The sequence below is a fragment of the Neolamprologus brichardi genome, chromosome 22 (genome assembly GCF_056152115.1).
Source record: "Neolamprologus brichardi isolate AB-2024 chromosome 22, ASM5615211v1, whole genome shotgun sequence".
NCBI lineage: Eukaryota > Metazoa > Chordata > Actinopteri > Cichliformes > Cichlidae > Neolamprologus > Neolamprologus brichardi.
Genome location: NC_142124.1, coordinates 15,339,320 through 15,358,106, shown reverse-complemented (window position 1 = coordinate 15,358,106; position 18,787 = coordinate 15,339,320). Strand labels below are relative to the sequence as shown.

The following is an 18,787-nucleotide window of genomic DNA, read 5'->3' as shown; positions in this document are numbered from 1 at the left end:
AAAGCAAAAACAGAATCTCTATAATTCCAACACACTTGAAAGTCAGTATTTGGTACAACCATGTTTTCTTCAACAACTCTCTTGGTTTAACACGATTTAACCATGGCACACATTTCCACGTAATTAAATTCTTAAGTACAATAACTCATTCTTTATCATGTCAAATGAACACATTTACATAAAACAAACAAGAAATAATGATTTAAAAGCATAAACACAATGCGTACATGTTAAATAAACAAATTTTTTTATGTGCGCCATGATTAAATTGCAGTATCATTTTCATACTCCTTTAAATGCAGAACCAACTGTAATGGCAAATGGAGGGGTTCTTACATAGCACTTCTCTACTCTGAGCACTTAAAACGCTTTACACAACTTGACTAATTCCCCCATTCAAAGCCATTCATACACGCACTTTTTGCTATGCTTTTTCCATGTCACTGCTTTCTGTCTAACATTCACACACATTCATTCTCCAATGGATGCATCGGAGAGCAGCTTGGGGTTAGTATGTCACCCAAGGATATTTGGCATGCAGACTGGAGCAGCAATTTGGTGTCTATATTGTTTCTTTCACTGTATTATAAAACACATTTTACACAAAAAAATATAATGAAAATATAAAAAAGCTATAGTTTTAAACATATATTAACATGTTTAAATATCTACATATCTGCTCTCCATCGGAAGAAATGATAGGAGATGCAGGTATGATAACATCTGAAACTGAATTGCTCTATACAAATCCTTAGAACTCTCTCAAGGTAATATTTACATCATTAATTTGAGTTACTGCCCCTCATGACCATAGTGGGCAGATTAGTGCGAACTACATGGCCAACACATAAATCCACATACTTCACCTTTTTATGGCCTGTGGCCTGTATTTGTATAGCGCTTTTCTAGTCCCTAAGGACCCCAAAGCGCTTTACACAACCTTTCATCCACCCATTCACACACACATTCACACACTGGTGATGGCAAGTTACATTGTAGCCACAGCCACCCTGGGGCACACTGATAGAGGCGAGGCTGCCGGACACTGGCGCCACCGGGCCCTCTGACCACCACCAGTAGGCAACGGGTGAAGTGTCTTGCCCAAGACACAACGACCGAGACTGTCCGAGCCGGGGCTCGAACCGGCATACTTCCAATTACAAGCGAACTCCCAACTCTTGAGCCACGATCGCCCATTTTATGGCAATACCAGACCTCTTATTCACTGTATGAATAAAAATAATTTATTTTTGTATCTAAAACACATTATCAGTCCAAATGTCACCCATTACAAATGACAGTGCACCAGTAACAAATGTGACTTTGGTTTGATCCGTAGCTTTTCTATTAGATCGGCTTGTCTAAACGGTGAGGCCTATCGTGCTTCCAAAATTCATCAAACTCCAATTAAGAATGTCTTACACACATCTGTAGGACAAATGAACAAATTAATGGATGTAATCCATATAATCCATAATCCTATTCAATTTCATTATGTGGGGAAACAATTGGCTTGTATATTCAACCATAATTGAAAACATAAAATGAACTGCAGAGTAAGGTTAATGGCTTAACCAGACTAGCATGAAGGCTTAAGGGAACAGTCATTTAAGTGAAACACTACATGCACATGCAAAGGGCATCAAATTAATTATATTAAATAAACTTTTCTGTGGTTTTCTTTACATTTTAAATATCTGAACACTTAATCAGAGCGACCTTTGTTTTATTTTGTGACACTGCAATATCTACTGCAAAACGCTTGAAAATTGCAAATAAAAGTAAATGGAGCTTTTATTTAGTGTGGTTACTCCTTTAATTTACAGTTAAAGTGGCTTTGAGATCAGAACAAACTGCTCAGCTGGCTTGTTTCCCATGCAGGCAGGATTTACTCACGTTTGACTTTTAGCAAACGTTGCCTCCAAACCTTGATGTCAGCCAGCATGCATAACAAGTAGTCCATACAGCCTAGTCTCATAAATAATAAATGAACAGATAAGGAACATAAAAGAAATTCCAACAACCTTTGAGCTGGTTTTGTATCCCGGTGTCATCACCTCTTTTCCCATTATCTCGGTTAACTCCAACAAAAAAATAAATCATGAAATAAGTGGCAAACTACACACATGGCGAACACTTTTACTTCAGATATAAAACTGAGCAGAGATCCTTTGTGGAGGCAGACTTTGATTACTTCTGTGGCGGAAAAAAAAAAGAAATTTTGGTGAAACTGAACCTGATCAGTTGTGTGAAGTAGAGCGAAACATCTTTTGAACACGCTGACCTCCATGACATATGTGGAGTCCAACGTTCCTTGTGGTCGAATGGATTTTAATTCTGTTGATTTCAGTTCTACAAAGGTGTGATCCTGATCCAGTGACTCAATTCCTTTTATCTTTCAAACCCTTTTATCCTTTTATCGTTCTATTTCTTTTGATCTCAGAAACTAATTTCAGCTCAACCTCTACCAGGCATTTGGACATAGACTACTCCTTAGAATAGCCTTTTCCTTCCTTTGTTTGCTGGAAGATATACAGTAAATTACCTCGGACAGACTTTATGGAAAGGCTGGGAGTTGCTGTGAGACCAAATTACCAGTACTACTGAGTTTTTCTTTATCTTTTAAATATATTCTTATGTTAAGTAATTGCTGTTCAAGTCCACATTGAAAGGTCTCTAAAAGAAGATTAAATCATATCATATGTTGCCATATTGTTCTATTATTTTCTTAAGTTAAAACATTTATTAGCACATAATGTAACATAATAGATAAAATGTAATTTTATAATATGTAGTTGCCAGCATTTAACTTTAGACTTTTTTGTGTATACGTGTTTCTTCAAATGTAAGTGTGAATAAAAACATACTGCAATGTTTTGCAAATCTTATAAATCCACATTTTGTTGAGGATACAACGTGTACCACTTTAACTAAAAAATGGCGATGTCTCAAAATAGTTGGTATGGGACCATGTTTACCACCATGTAGTATCCTGTCTTCTTTTAGAAACAGTCTGTAAACGTCTAGGAGGCGAGAAGACCAGCTGTTAGACTGTTTGGAGAAGAATGTTCCACTCTTGTCTGATACAGGATTGTAGTTGTTCAACAGTCCTGGATCTTCTTTGTCATGATACATCAAATGCTTCCAGTTGAGGAAAAGTCTGAATGCTGGCCAGTTTAGCACCCAGACCTTTCTATTATGAAGAGATGCTGTTATAAAAGGTGCAGTATGCTAAATTATACAAGGCAAAGTTGTCTGATGGGAGCATATATTGCTTTAAAATCTGTATATACTTTTTCGCATTCATAGTATCAGATGTGCAAGTAACTAATTCCATAGGCACTAATGCACAACCATACAATCAGAGAGGCAAGACTTTGTACTGAGCACTGACAACAAAACAGATGGGTCATGTACTCTTTACTCCAGAGTATCCAGTTTCTGTGTTTTCCAAAAAAAAAAAACAATCCAACTTTTTATTTGTCTAGTCACAGAAGAGTTTTACATTGGCCTCAGTCCATTTTAAATGAGCTTTGGTCCAGGAAAGATGGCTGTGGATCATGTGGCTTCTTTTTTGAATGAAAGACCTTTAACCTGCATTTTTGATGGCACAGTGAATTCTGTGATTTCTGTAAGGGTTCCAGTGATTTCCAGGACAGACTCGTTTTTTAACGCAGTGCTGCAGGACCATCATGGGCACACAATACATATTTTTGTCCTTATATCTAGCGCACAAATATTTCCAGATTCACAGAATCTTGTGATGATTTTATGCACTGTAGATGATGAAATGTTCAAAGTCCTCACAGTTTCATGTTGAGAAACCATTTTTTTCCTTAGTTCCACAATTTGTTGATTCAGAGTTGTGAACCTCCACCAACCATAACATCAAAAAACATTTATATCCATACTCAAATTATTGATATTTGTCACATAAACCTGATTAGTTTTCAGATGTTCCTGAAGCTGTTTCTAGCAAACTGTTGCTGTGTTTCCAACTTTCATTAAAATAATAAAATACCTCAGTTTAAACATTTTATAGATTTTCTGTCTTCAGTTATGAATAAAATATGAGTTTATGAGTGTTGCAAATGATTGCATTCTTTTTTATTTATATTTTACACAGTGAATTTTTTTCAGAATTGGTATAACCTCCTAAGACCCGAACTCTTCCACGGCATGCATTGTTAATTTCTCTTTGATATTTGGGCATATTGGGGCCCAGTGAATGTAAAAACAAAGAATTACCAGATTTTTTTTTTTACCTTATTTTTGTTTTTATGAAAAATAAGAGCCACATATGAGGATATTCGTTTAAAATTTTGATAGAACAGTAGCAGTATAATGTCCTCGTACGTGGATATCAGTATTTTGGTCTAAATAACCCAAAATGTGATGTCCACATATGTGGACGCCAGGTCCAAGGAGGATAAAAAGAATGTGCTCAAAAATGTCATAGTGCAAAGAAACCCGAATGTGTTATGAAGAACACACTGATAAAGGAGAGGTATGATGTTTCAACCAAAATTATGGTTATTGTTTTCTATTAGCAACAAAATTGTGATTAAATTGCTTTCTATGACTTTCAAGCCAAGGAGGCACTTAACTACATCGTCGTTTTTTGTAAAACCACACAAAATCTAGAGGAACATTGGCAGCAAATACAACAGCAACAAAGTGTATCACAGGAATCTTGCCAAAGAAAAAAAGACATTTTTAGCTTATTGAATCTATAGCACTTGCTGTATGCTGTAGTGTTACATGAGCCTGTCTTTTCCAAAACCAATGCAAAGATTGAAATTATACAAAGAATTATCGTATTATGTGGAAAGTAATTGTATCAGGAGTTCCACATTTATAAAACCTACAAGACACCATATGTGTTTTATATTGTTTGCTAAGTTTAGAAATACAAAATCGTTTTGCAAAAGTGAATAAATGCACCGTGTCTCAAGTTCCCATGAGTTTTCCTTTCACTAAAGCAGATCATGAGCTTACCAACCACAACCAAGTCCTGTGAGCACAATAAAATTGCACTATACTGTGCTTAATCCAACTAGTTTTCCTTCCTATTTGTTTGACTGCAAATTCAAAAAAGGGACAAAGACATAGGTGAAAAAAAACTTTCAGGGAGTCACATACATTTAACACAGACAGGTGCCAGAATGGGAGTAAGCGTGGTGCGGTGTCAGGTTTGGTTGTGGTCATGCAGTTAAGCATCTGTTCTCTGTCTGACCCAGTAACCCTGAAAGAAAGTGGGAGGAAGACAGTGAGACAGAGAGAGGAGTAGGGTTAGGAAGAAAAAGAAACAGACGGCAAGGGTCAAAGTTCAAATCATTTACTGCTCTCCACTTCAACACCCTGCTAAGCTTTTGTCTGGAAAGCTCGCTGCGCATACACCTTAATTTAGCTGATTTTGCACTTGATTAGATAGATGTCAGAAGTTTAGAAGTTAAGGTTTCATGCATGTACAGTATATGACTCATGTATGTCCCTGTGGAGTATTGACACACATGAGCAGCAAGTGAAGCTTTTTTTGGTTTCTGTTTCTACAGAAAGCTATTTTAGAATAGGCTTGCACTAAATACTGCTCTAAAAATACAACTTCTGGACTCACAGTGCAAACATTAGGGTTTGCAGTCTCTTTGGAGTAATTTTATTGCCTATTTTAAGGGACCAAATTACCTTCAATTTAGCTGCTTTGTAAAAAGTTGCACCACAGTGAATCTGAGTGTTGCATGGGGATGCATAGTTCACTGATATTATGACTGACATGAGGGTAAGCAATAAAAAACTGAGGAGAGGAGAGGAGAGTGGAGAAGAGGAGAGGAGAGGAGAGATGTTAGGTAAGCAGGTGACAGCAGTTGCCTCCAGCTGTGAACCGAGTGCGCCCAGAAACAGCCTGACAGGGCCTGCTGGGGAAATGAGTCTTCTCTGGGAATAAATCCGACAAGCACACACTTGCATTTGCACACACACACATGCACACACACACACAAACATGCATGCACACGCACATACAAAGGACTCCTGTACACAGGGGAAAATACACATACATAGACAGAATGAACAAGAGTACAAAAAGGCTCCCAAGGCGCAAGACTCAGACAGGAAATACATCATCACTCAAGAAGAAATGCATCACCTGCAGAGGTCTGAGACTCCTAGCTTAAAAGACTGCAGGATAAGGTGATAGTGCTAACGCATGCAAATGCAGCTTAATGATGATAATAAAGATAATAATCCATGAGCTATATTTCTTGCTCATTTTGTGCAATGTTGCATCAGGATACAAAATCCTGTAGGATTATTTACGAACAGAGGAGTTAATAACCATAATTCTATACTAAAAACACAATCTTCATGAGCATAACAGTATGAGGTGTTGAGGGAGGGAGATTGTGTGCTTGTTTAGATAAGGTTTGCGTGTATGATCTTTGCTGACAGCCTGCTTCTATGAGCACTGTCATCACATGCCAGGCCTAAATGGGAAAAAAGCCATTCATTTCCATTCTCTGTCCCGTGTGTATCCATTTATATATTTTTAATACAAGATAAAAGTATTCTTTTACATGATAATTATCAAATGCTTCCCACAGAATCAATTAAGCTAAGTGCCACACTTTCTGTCTTTAAAAAAAAGAAATAAATGTAAAACTTGCATGAAATATTGAAGGGTTGGATTAGCTCCAATTTAGGGCAACAAATGTAGCTGGGTTCACAGACCACTTCTTTGTCTGCTGTACACCCATCAATTTGCAATTTCACTTTTAATACCAATACTTTAGATTAAAATAAGATTTATTGGGTTAAAAAATTATTTAAAAAATAATAAATTAAATTGATTGAGTGTTCTATAATCTGACTGTACATATTTTACAGTTGGAATAAGAAAAGAAAGACAACTGCAGTAATTGTTTAGTACCAAGTTCTTTAAGGCACTAAGTTAAGGTGATAATTGGTAAACATCCATGTCAATTGTTAAGTTTTCTCGCACCTAAACTGGAACAAGTTATGTTGAACATTTATGTATTTGCATTTATTAAAAATAGCTCCATTTACCTCCGGAGCAAAACGAGAAGCTTAGCAACTAGAAAACTGGGCTTGTCACGATACTAGAATTTCAATCTCAATCCCAATACTCGAGAAAATATTTAACACTCAATACCATACTCAATATCACAGAACAATTCTGCACATGTATTTGACACCGCCCTGTTTATTTCCTGTGCTTCTGGTGATCTGGTACCATCTCTTCTGATAAACAGAGTTGGTAAGTTGGCTGTCACTGTTTCTGCCAAGTTGCTGACTTTTCTCTGCTTTAACCTGAGACTTTAAGAGAAACATTTTTAGACACAAATAATTGTGTTATCCTGTTATATTAACACTGTATATTAACAAGCAAGACTGATATTGTTTGCTGCCTAGCTCCAAAATTACATTATGGTTTTATTAATTAGCAATAGCTGCTACCTTAATGATAATTCAACAGACAGCTAATGTGGCCGCTGGGTAATTGCTAATAGTTATACAGCTAACATTAGTGTGTGCACCAGTCAGGTTACAATTTAAAACGTTAATGTTGTTGAAACACAGGCTTTGGTGACCTCATGAAACTGCTTGTACATACTGGAGTGTGAAGTTGTGTTAGCTGGAGGAGGTGAAGAATGTTGCAATTGTGTATCTAATATGATGGTAATTTTTAGTTTCCATTAGTATCTTAGTACAGATTTTTTAAGAACATTATTTACATCACAACTATCTAAAATGTGATATATATAACTGTGAATTGATGAATTTGCAAAAAAAAACAAAACTGAGTTAGTTAAAAAAAGATAGGCACAGAACCATACAGAATTAAGTACTTGTATGAAAATTTCTAACTACAGCAGAGAAATAAATAGTTCTATTATATTTTGTGACTCTAAAAGAAAAGATCACTGTGAGCAAATCAAATTCTAAATAATTCTCACTAACTTATGTTAGTTTAAGCTTTGCGTTATATTTATCAGTAACATGCTTTACACCTACAATAGTGTTCCTTGAGTAGACATGACGTATATCCAATTATTAGGACCTAACAACTATGACAGGCCTGCTTCAGCTGAAGATATACCATAAAATAGGATGAATGATAAATTCTTAATCAAAATTGCATTCAAGTTTAATATCCTCAAGTAGATTTTAAGGCTCTTTGACAGATAAAAAGAGCTTGATCGCCCCCATCATTTTTACCTGGAAGATAAGCAACCTACAAGCCTGTGAAGAAGACTGCAGAGCTTCTTTCTAAACAGTAATGAACAACCATCCCACTTGTGTCTTTTCAGTTCTTCATTGTTGTGGTTGCCTGGGTCCAGACATTCAAATGTGTCCACTCCACAAAACTGACTCATTGTCATAGTAACATTTCATGGCATAAGTCTAATAAGTGCCCCAGGAAGCCTAACGAATAGCCAATCAGTGCCATCAGCGAGATTAATGCCTCTGACAACCACTGTAAGCGATGCGTTATGACAGGGGTGTTTTATACAGCCGGTGCTTACATGTTTTTGGTACCTATGAGACATGACTACTGTACAACAAATGCAGGAGCATGCAAAAATGTCTTTTCTTTACCCATAAAACCTTAAGACAACCAATATGTTGGCATGGCTACACATCAGTGTCAAATTAAAGTTTATTACATGTAGATTTTAGATTCTAGCAATATACACAACAACGTATAAAGTTATTTTTTTAATAACTTAGTAAGTAAATGTTAATTTATTGTATATCCACTACATGCACAGTGAAAACCTTTCAGGACTTTTTTTTATTATTATTATTTTTGGTAACAGCTCATTGTAGCTTATGAAAATCAAAATCCAGTATCTTAAATTATTAGAATATTTCATTTCAAGTTTGAGCAAATTACTGTTTAAACAGTATAAAACTTGTTTCACTACATGCAACTTACATCAAGACCGCTGATTCAGCATTTGTCCAAATGATGAGGGTTAGCAACAGAAGGTCATTAATGAAAAGGGTGGCTATTCACAGAGTATTGTATTATCTAAGCATATCAATGGAAGGTTGACTAGAAAGAAAAATATTGGTGGGAAAAGGTAGACAAGCAACAAGGAAGACTGCAGCCTTGCGATGATTGCCAAAAAAGTTGATTCAAGAACTTGAAGAACTTCACAAGGAGTATACTGAGGCAGGTGTCAGTGCATCAAAAGCAGAAAAGGGGCTACAACTGTTGCATTCCTAATATCAGCCACTCCTGAGCGGAGACAACATCAGAAGTTTCTCACCTGGGCTAAGGAGAAAAAGAACTGGACTGTTGCTCAGTGGCCCAAAGTCCTCTTTTCAGATGAAAGTAAATTGTGCATTTCATTTGGAAATCAAGGTCCGAGAGTCTGACAGAAAAGAGGAAAGGCATAGAATCCAAGTTGTTTGAAGTACAGTGTGAAGTTTCCACAGCCTGTGATGATTTGGTGTGCCATGTCATTGGCTGGTGTTGGTGATAGTTGGTTACTGTGTTGTATCAAGTCCAAAGTCAGAAACCTTCTACCGGGAGACTTTAGAGTACTTCATGTTTCCATCTGCTGACAAGCTTTATGGAGATGCCGACTTTCTTTTTCAGCAGGACTTAGCAACTGCTCACAGTAACAAAAGGACTACCAAATAGTTTGCTGACCATGTTATTACTGTGTTTGATTGGCCATCCAACTTGTCTGACCTAAATCCCACAACTATCATCAAGAGGAAGATCAGAGACACCCAATCCAAAAATACAAATGAGCTTAAAGCCATTATCAAAGCAACTTGGGCTTTAATATCTCCTCAGCAGTGCTTTACTTATTGGAAAGTAGTCCAAATCAGTACTGATTATATCAACATGTTAAAAAAAATGAATAATTTGAGATACTGAATTTCTATACTCAATAAATATTTCACGTTACATGTCATGAATTTTTTTCACAGTATTCCATTTTTTTTAAAGATACAATATTAGTGATTAACAGAGAAAATTAAAATCCGCCCATCTATGGAAATTTGTTAGAGTAGATGCAATATCTGTGAAGACAGAAACAAAACTGACTATTTTTTCTTGTTGTAATTTCATGTCAGCTATTGTATGTACTTTCCACAGAGAGAACAGTCATTAAGGGAATCAGTTTCCTCCTCAAGGACTGTCTGAGAGGGGCACACTCTGGCTGTCACCAAGGACTGAACCTTTGACCGACTTTGCTGCTTATGCATCCACACGTCTATCCTTCTCCAATGCCATTTCCCATGTTCCTTCAAGCATCCATCTTTAACTAAATATGTCCTCCTACCATACCAATATTGCATGTTTCTTTACATAGATTAAAGCAGATCACACAGACACACACACACACACCAAGAAGGAGCACCAGCTGGATCTGAGACTGTCTGTCTTTGTTAATTTCTCATCTGCCTTTCTCGTAACGCATCAGAGTGTGTGTGTGCATGTGTCTACCTCCTATGCCTGCGTGTCCCTGCGTGTGCGCGCTTGTGTGTTTGCAGTTACCCTTAGGGTAACACATGCTATCTCGGTGTGCCCAATATTTTTTGTGTATTTATAAGTTCCTGTGTATGTGTGTATGCGTGCCTGCTCTAGCCTGCTCAACATGTTCATGTCATGTCTACTTCGAGTCATCTTTGAAATAATGAAGAGGCTGCAGTGTGTGTGTCTGTGCCAGGTTTGTGTGGAAATCTCATATCTTCTGAACCTCCTCCGTTAATTATTAGAGAAGCAGAGATTTCTCCAATTTGATTGCCCTTTAATCGTATTTTTTTTCTAATTTGAAAAAAAAAATAAAACTCTCAGGTAAATTAAAAACACACTTCCTAGACTATTTCTTTCTCTTCTCACTTCTATAGGAAGCTGCCATACCTTTCAGTTTAATTACAGTGAACTATGATTGAACTTGTTACACTTGTGTCAACATTCTGTCAAATGAGTATTCATAACAGACCTTGGAGGAAAACAGAAATTGTATATATATAAAGCTGTTAAGGATCCACAAGACCTTAAAACAGCTGAAACAGCTAACCAGAGTGCAGTCTCCCTTTTTATTCCAATTTGCATGACAAAATGATCACTTCATTCAATTTAACAAGCCTGTTGATAGCAGAGACAGCTCAATATGTGCAATCTGACATTTTTAAAAGCATACCAGGCAGAGATCTGAAATACATGAACAAATTTGGCTCCAGCAATTAAAAGAAAACACAACATTTGGGTGGCAATTTGTGTTGCAGGGAATAAAACGTGTTCCCAGCTAGAAGGAAAAAATGCAAGAGATTAACACGGCTGTACCATGTTCGTACCCAGATAATATAATCAACACTTATAAGAAATTCAAAAAGAATAGAGGTTCAGGTAGGAGGGGAAAAGGAGAAGAGAATAGGTAAGATGAATGGACAAGAGAAAAGAGAACGAAGGGGGATGAAGGAGGTAAGAGGAGAGATGCCAGATGTGGGAGATGAAAGAAAGGTGGCCATTACAAATTCAGCATGGGTGGAGGTCAGTAGGAGGATGCAGGAGGAAGGAATAATGTGTTAGCAGGAAAGGCAGGGTTTGGATGGAGAGAAAAATGCAATTGAATATGGATCAGTCAATATAGAGGAAAAATTTTCTTGGTGACCACTCAAAAAGTAGGTTTCACTAAACTGGTTTATTCAGAAGTACGCATAAGCCAGGGAAGTATATAGTTTTCAGTAAATGCTACAAACTAGATCCTACAGATCTAGTTTGTTTGTTTTGTTTTTTGGCTTCAATTGGGTCATGATTTTTGGGTTCAATTCAAAATTCTTCAGAATAGAGTTACATCCACACAGGTGCCAAACTGTTTTCAGACAGCCTTAGCTATGGTGATAACATAAAAGTATGCAGGTTGTAAAGGAATCGGAGGGGAAAGAGAACAGGCGAGAGCACAATTTACATCAAAAGTAGCGAAAAGTGATACCTCTAACTGAAAGTTCAATCCCCTCTAATGTTATCAAAGGTAAAATATCAAAGGTACACAAATCTCACATATGTTCATGGGTTTAGGGGTGACAGTTATCACAAGATTACATTCACGAGAAAGTAACTTGCATTAAAAAAATAAGCTTTCTGGTACTTTACCTGTTTGACCATCAGGTATAACATAATGAAGAAAATCTCAAGAGAATGTTCACAACACATTTAGCACCTTAAAGCTGGATGATATACCGATAACAGCAAAACATTGTGATACTTTGGTGTTAAAAATGGTGAAGGCCAGTGTTTCACACCCTGAAGGCACAGTGTGCATGTCAGCATTTTGTCATTTTCTCTCCCATGTTTTCTGTACCTTTGAATTGACAAGACGTGGCTGAAAGTACAAGTACCTATGTCAACTGTCAACAGCAAAAACGACAGACGTATGGAGTAATTTTCTTTCACAGTCGACAGTGACAGACAGCCAGGAGACACTACAAGTCCGTTCTTTAACACAAAAAACTTGGCAAAGCATCGGAAAAGCAGTCTAAGAGCAATGACACTCATTTGGATTCATCTTTCAGTTTGACTGGCAAACATCTCAATATGCAAACCCAACATTTACACTAGTAATGTTAACTTACTACTACAAATGGAAAGCTGCTGCAAATCACGTCTTTGAAAAATGCAGATCTTGAAAACCACCTGCACATTTATACTACCTATACATCTTTGCACCCAGTAGAACACAAACCTCTGCCAAGGAGATGTACGGAGTCCTACCGCCGTTTAATAAGTGAGAACTACTTCAAATTTAGAGTTAACTATGAAAGAAATCAAATAAATTCAGGTGTAGGTGGCAGCAGCAAAAAACACTTAATAGAACATAAATAAGAAGGTTACTGGGCATGAAATAAAGCAAACATAAATGGCAATGACAGCACGTCTGGCACTTCAGGGTAATAAAAAAACCAAGTGAGGATTATTAGCCTGCACACAAGTGCATTAAAGTAGACTGGGTACAAATGACTCTCTACCTGCTTGGTGGAGGTCTACACTCTACTGAGCACATTTTCTTTTTTCATTTTGTCAAACCAGATTCCCACAGGATCGTTAACAAAAACTGGATCTTGGATGTTTTAATTATTAAAACTGAAACATTTCAAGCTCCATGGCACTTACTTTTCTTGGTGCTTTAGGTTTAGTCATGTTTCAAAATAGGCACTGAACTATTTCTATAGGTAAGGCTCAAACAGATGAAGAAACAATAAGCACAACAGTTAAAAAAAGGTGGTTAGAAGTAGGAAAGGACACAAAAGACACCAGCACAAAGGTTGAGAATGATCAAGATTAAACAGTAGGAAAGGGTGAGATAAGAAGTGAGACAATCTGAGCCCAGGTTTTTGTTAAAGAAACCGAAATTGGTAATTGCCTTACATGCCTACCATTGAACCTCGCCTCATCTTCTCCTTCCTCTGTCTCTGCAAGCCAAAAGTATTTATACGATCAAGAGGCTGACTCTACGACAGACACATCTTCCTCCCTGAGAAACCAGCCATGAGCCACAGGATTAAATGTGTGTTAGAAAGTCTTTGCTGTGGGAGCATGCTGCTCTGGCTCATTATGAACACAGTGTTCTAATAGTCCAAATGTACAATGTGTCTAGCAGAGACCAAAAGTTCCCTCTGTGAGTTTCAGCAATAAGACATAGTATCAATAGACTATCAAGTGATTTTTGCCCCCTAACTAACACAGATAAATGATCAGTTGGGGCATATTAATAGACAACATCAATCAATGACTTATAATCAGCATCAGGGTTGTGGACTGCTCCAATCATTCTTTGATATGCAGAGATGAGCTGTAAAGCCTGGGTGGTGGACCGTTTCCCCGTGCCTTAGAGCCTTTGCAATTTAACACTGATGACCAGCATTAAATTACTAGATGCTACCAGAGGATGTCTGATAAATTTCAATTTCTTCATGTTGCAAGAACAAAGTACTACATGGCTAATCAATATAAATTAAATTAGCTATTTTTAGCCTTATGGGTTAATTGCATGGTCACATGCCCGAGTCTAGCTATCAGCAGAAACAGTTTGCAATTCTACACCTTACTGATGACTGGAAGACAATGACCCGACTGTCTAATTGATAATTGGTCGTATTCAACTAGTCAGCGTTGGTCCTTTAAATTGGGTGCTGATGAGATCTATAGTGTCATTAAAAAAATCTCTAAGGTTATATCTCTGGTGGCACTGCTGAAAAACAGCTCAAATCCAAATTTGCTGTGCACATGCAGGTTGAGAGGTTGGACACAGCTCTCGTTTTGATTCTGACAAGTTGAATGTAGCCCAGATTACATTTAGGTCTGGGAGACGGTGAAAAATGTGTGTGGGTTTTTCCTTGCGTGCATGTGCACATGTGCAATTTAGTATGTTTGGTGAGTAAATTAAGCCTCTGGAGCCACAGGACAAATCTGACAGATGAAATGAAGAGAGGGAGCCTAGAGGAGAGCTGAGAGCACAGAAGAAATGCTGAGCGGAGGAGAGAAAAATAGAGGAGCAGGCGACAGGAGAAGGGGTGAGAGGAGAGGTAGAGATGAGCTGAGGAGAGCAGAGCAGCAGGGAGGAGGAGGAGAGCTGAACAGATGAAACGGAGAAAGGACAAGTGGCGAGAAGAAGAGCAGAGTACGAGTACAGCAATTTTTTCAAGATATACTGTTAAGAAAAACTTAATTTTAAACATAACGAAAGAGTAGCACTTTTATAATCACCTCTCAGATACATAGAGTCCAAAGAAATCAGGAGTATTGAAACCTTTCATCAGCTCTCTCCATGAATGACCTCTTTAAAGTCCTTTCATTGCACAAAGACTTTGAGGAACACCGACTCCTCAATTAAAGTCCCGCATCATGACAAAAGATGCTACTTCTCTAGAAATGGCACTGTATCTTTGTGTCAAATGTGTTAAGCAAGTTGAGAAATTAATGTTTTTGTCCACTGGCTACAGCAGCGTGTGAATCCATTACCGCCTTGTTCATTACTTTACCTTCCAGATTGCTTTTTAGAATAGAATTGCAGGTCCATACAATGATTGGTTACCTGCCAATGGCCGGTGGAGTAGACTAATTTGCCAGCCACAGCCAAAATGTAACAGCGTTTGGCTGGTGGCTGCTTTTAATTTTCCAGCTTCTTTTTAAAGCCTTGGTCCTGAAAATGTCAGCATGGATCAAGGGGACATTTAATTACACATTTATTTACTTTTTATTCCAGCCTCTGTACGTTTAAAGAAGGCTTTATTTGCCCGCTTGCTTTGCCAGCTTCTATACCTTTGACATTCGATTGATCCTAATAAGAATTAGCATTTCTCTAAAGATACTCTTTAGACTGCTTTAAATAAAACAGCTATCCCAAGAAGTATTTTTAAAAATATCTGCTGCTATGAGGTCTATCACAGGCTTGACAGCTGCGAGGAGATCAGTGCCAGGATCTGTGCCCCCGAGGGTTTAAAATTAGATCTTCTGCGCCTGAGGAAATCCTACCTTTCTTGCCTTTGTTCAGTTGGCACCCTACAAATCACAATCTCTCATCTGTCCATCAAAGTGAACCATAACAAAAAAAAAATATTTTTGAAAACGGCAACAAAAAAAGTCTGGAGTTTCCTGGGTGTTATTTTTTTAGCGTTAAACTACAACACTGCATGCTGTGATTGTGCAAAACCACGCGTCTAGACCGTCCCTGTGTTGATTCGCTTAATCGCTGTAGAAATCCATAGTATTTCTGTTCAGTCAGCCTACACACAATCTTCCCGCACTGGAGGATGATACAGACTTTGCAATGACAATGACAAACGGTTCTCAGTAGCTTCCACTGGAGCTGGATTTTTGAGGTTTCCTTTTCCTTCTTGTGCAATTTTCAGGCTTAGTCTATCCCCTTATGAAGCCATATTTTCTTATGAAACTACCTTGGCTGGGTGTTATTAGAAGCCGATAGAGGGGGCAGGCTCTGTTTCAAACCTGGTCCTGCTCGAGTCTCTAAACTTGTTCTGTCTTCTTCCTATCGTGTTATTTCTCCCTCTCTCTGTCACTCAGCTCACCTTCCCTCTTCCCACATCCCTACTTCCTCTACTTCTTCTCTATCCATCTTTTCCCTCTTCTACACCATCCTTTCCTCTAGATGCGATGATTAAGACTCGGTTACTCTAAACACCACAAAAGCCTCACCTGACGCAGCAGTGACTGCGTTTGCCTGGGTGTGTGAGCTCACTCAAATGTGCGCGTTCATACGGCATTTTTGAAAAAGGATCAGAAAGACAGGACTAAAAATGGAAAGCAGGGAAAGACAGACAAAGAAGGCAGGAGAGGGGGTGCCACGCTGTGAATATTTTAACATTTTATTTCACTCAAGAAAGGAAAGAGTGGGAGCAAGTGAAACAAGGAAGAGAGAGGGAGGGGGAAGAGAAAGAGCAAGGACAAGGACAGAAAGTGTCTAAGATAGAAAAGAAAAAGAGGTGGTGGGGGGACACCAGAATTATATAACATCTTTTGACTGAAATGCAGTTTCAGAAAAAAAAGAAGAAGAAATGGTCATGGTGGAGGAGGTTTGGGAATAAAATGCTGTGTAAGGCTTGGGCCTCATCACTAGAAGCAACTCACGTTCACACTCATGCACACACCCACACACACACAGACAAACACACTCCCGCACACACTTTGGTATAAGCAACTCACGTTCGCTGCCACAGCCCAAGAGCTACCGCAAGAATATTTATTGGCTACCAGCTCAATGGCTGTATTGAAGAGAAGGATGAGAGAGAGAGAGAGAGAGAGAGAGAGAGAGAGAGAGAGCAAACTGAAGCAACCAGAAAACGAGGAAAGAGGGAGAGAAGCTGTTGCCTGTTCCACTCATCTCTCCCTCTTTCCCTTCATCCTACCTGTATGCCAATTCCTATTTCTCTGCTTTGCCCCGCAACACACCATACATCCACGCATACATCCCCAACCCCTTCTCACTCACACTCTTGCACCGACACCTCGCAGACATCCTCGCGCGCATGCAGACACCTCTCGCACACTAGCAGAAGCACACCCACACTTTCCTCTTTACAAACGCGCGCGCGCTTGACTGCATCAGTAAAGAAAAAGAAGAAAAAATTAAAAGAAGAAGAAGAAGAAAAAAAAATGCACTACCGGCCATTCTCACTCAAACCGTGTGACTGCGTGTGGGTTCGCTTATTAACTGTCTGTGTATGCGCGCGTGTGTCTGTGTGTTTGCGGGTGTCGCATCCCCTTACCTTGGGCGCGCGATGAGAGCGAGCAGAGAACGAGACTCCACAGAAAACAGCGCATCGCCGTCATTCCTCCGTCCCTCATCCTCTCGTTCGTCCCCCTCATCCCCCTCTTCGTCGTCACCCTCTTCATCCTCCTCGTAGCCGACGAGAGGTGCGTGAGACAGCGTTCCGTGCCGCTATTAGTAATATTATTAGCATCAATACATCTTCCGTGAGCCGAGCTCGAGCCCTCTAAGCTCTCACCGGGCCGCATGCTGCTTCACATCCAGAAAACGGAGGGAGAGAGAAAGAGAGAGAGGGAGAGATAGAGAGAGAAAGAGAGAGGGGGAGAGAAACGGGAGACGCGTGCGTTTTCTTTGCCGCCTCCTTCTAACACAGACTAGATAAATCCTTCATATCCGAAAAAAATCTAATAAATTCAGTCAACATCCACCGAGGGAGAGAAAAAAAAAGCCCAGAAAAGCAGAGGGGTGGAAGGGACGGGCGCACAGGTTGCCTCTCTGTCTTTAAATCCACTCTCCGCTAGGTTTTAGCGGTGCTTGTCGTCAGTATCTCTCTATTCCGTCCCGTTCCATTGCAGAAAAGTGATAGAGAGGGAGGGAGAGCTTCAAATCCACACTTCCCCTCAGCTGCATCTCCTCTTCAGTCTGAAAATATTAGGCTCTGTGGCGTTTTCCCTTCTTATATGCCTCTCCTCCTGTGCTCTTATGTATACTGTGCGTCCCCTCTTGTTCTGTCTTTTAAAAAATATGTATATCCCCTTGACTTTTTTTTCTTACCGCTGAATATCTCAAAAATGAACAGGGATATCTGTTTTTAATAGGGTATCTGTTCAGAAAATCTTCCTCTCTTCCGTGCGTCTGTCAAAGCTTCTTTTTCTTTCCCTTCTCTGCACCTCCTTTCGCTTTCTTTCTATCTTTCTTAATTTCGTTCTTTCTTCACAAACAATTGCGCTGAAAAAAATGTATCTTTACCTCCCCAAATAAGAGAAATTGATCTCACCGTTTCTCATTCATTCGACTTCTTTTCAAAAAAGCGTCACAGTCACTGCGTCTCATTATCCTCACCAAACAAGTCAAACCGGAGCTCGCTCGTGATGTTGAGCCAGTCCTTAAGTTCTCTTGGGGAAACCAAACGAGGAAAGGATAGTGAAAATCCCTCTTGTCAGAACCCCTAGGAGACGTGCATCGTTCCCTCTGCTCGGTGTGCTGTGGTCTTCTCTCCTGGTGTACTGGTTGGTGCGTCTCTTCCCTCTGCGCTGATACAGGGATGCTGCTTTCAAGAGCTCATCGTAAGCTCCCGCTTCTATTCACGTGCGTTTGGTCGGAAATAATAGCCTAAAATTGACTCGGTGTCACTCTTTGCCACTGCAGCTCTGTGAAAAGGACAGTGTTCATTGGTTTACACCGGTGTCAGGGAATGGTTTCTTACCAAAACTAAACGTCTAGTCAAAATTTATTCTAAACGGGGGAAAAAATAACAAATACTCAAAAGGTACATCTTAAAGCAAATGGTAATTAAA

The 18,787-nt window shown here is 38.9% G+C and overlaps 1 protein-coding gene across 3 annotated transcripts in view; it reads right to left on the bottom strand.

Annotated features, from left to right (window-relative positions):
• Positions 1–18,519, bottom strand: part of csmd3b (CUB and Sushi multiple domains 3b) — a 370,269-nt gene extending 351,750 nt beyond the window's left edge. For all 3 annotated transcript variants that reach the window (XM_006787920.3, XM_006787921.3, XM_035906501.2), the window contains exon 1: positions 17,269–18,519. In XM_006787920.3, the coding sequence (XP_006787983.1) occupies positions 17,269–17,518 (250 nt within the window). In that variant the 5' untranslated portion in view covers positions 17,519–18,519. The remainder of the gene's footprint in view (positions 1–17,268) is intronic.
• Between the last annotated feature and the right edge of the window lie 268 nt (positions 18,520–18,787).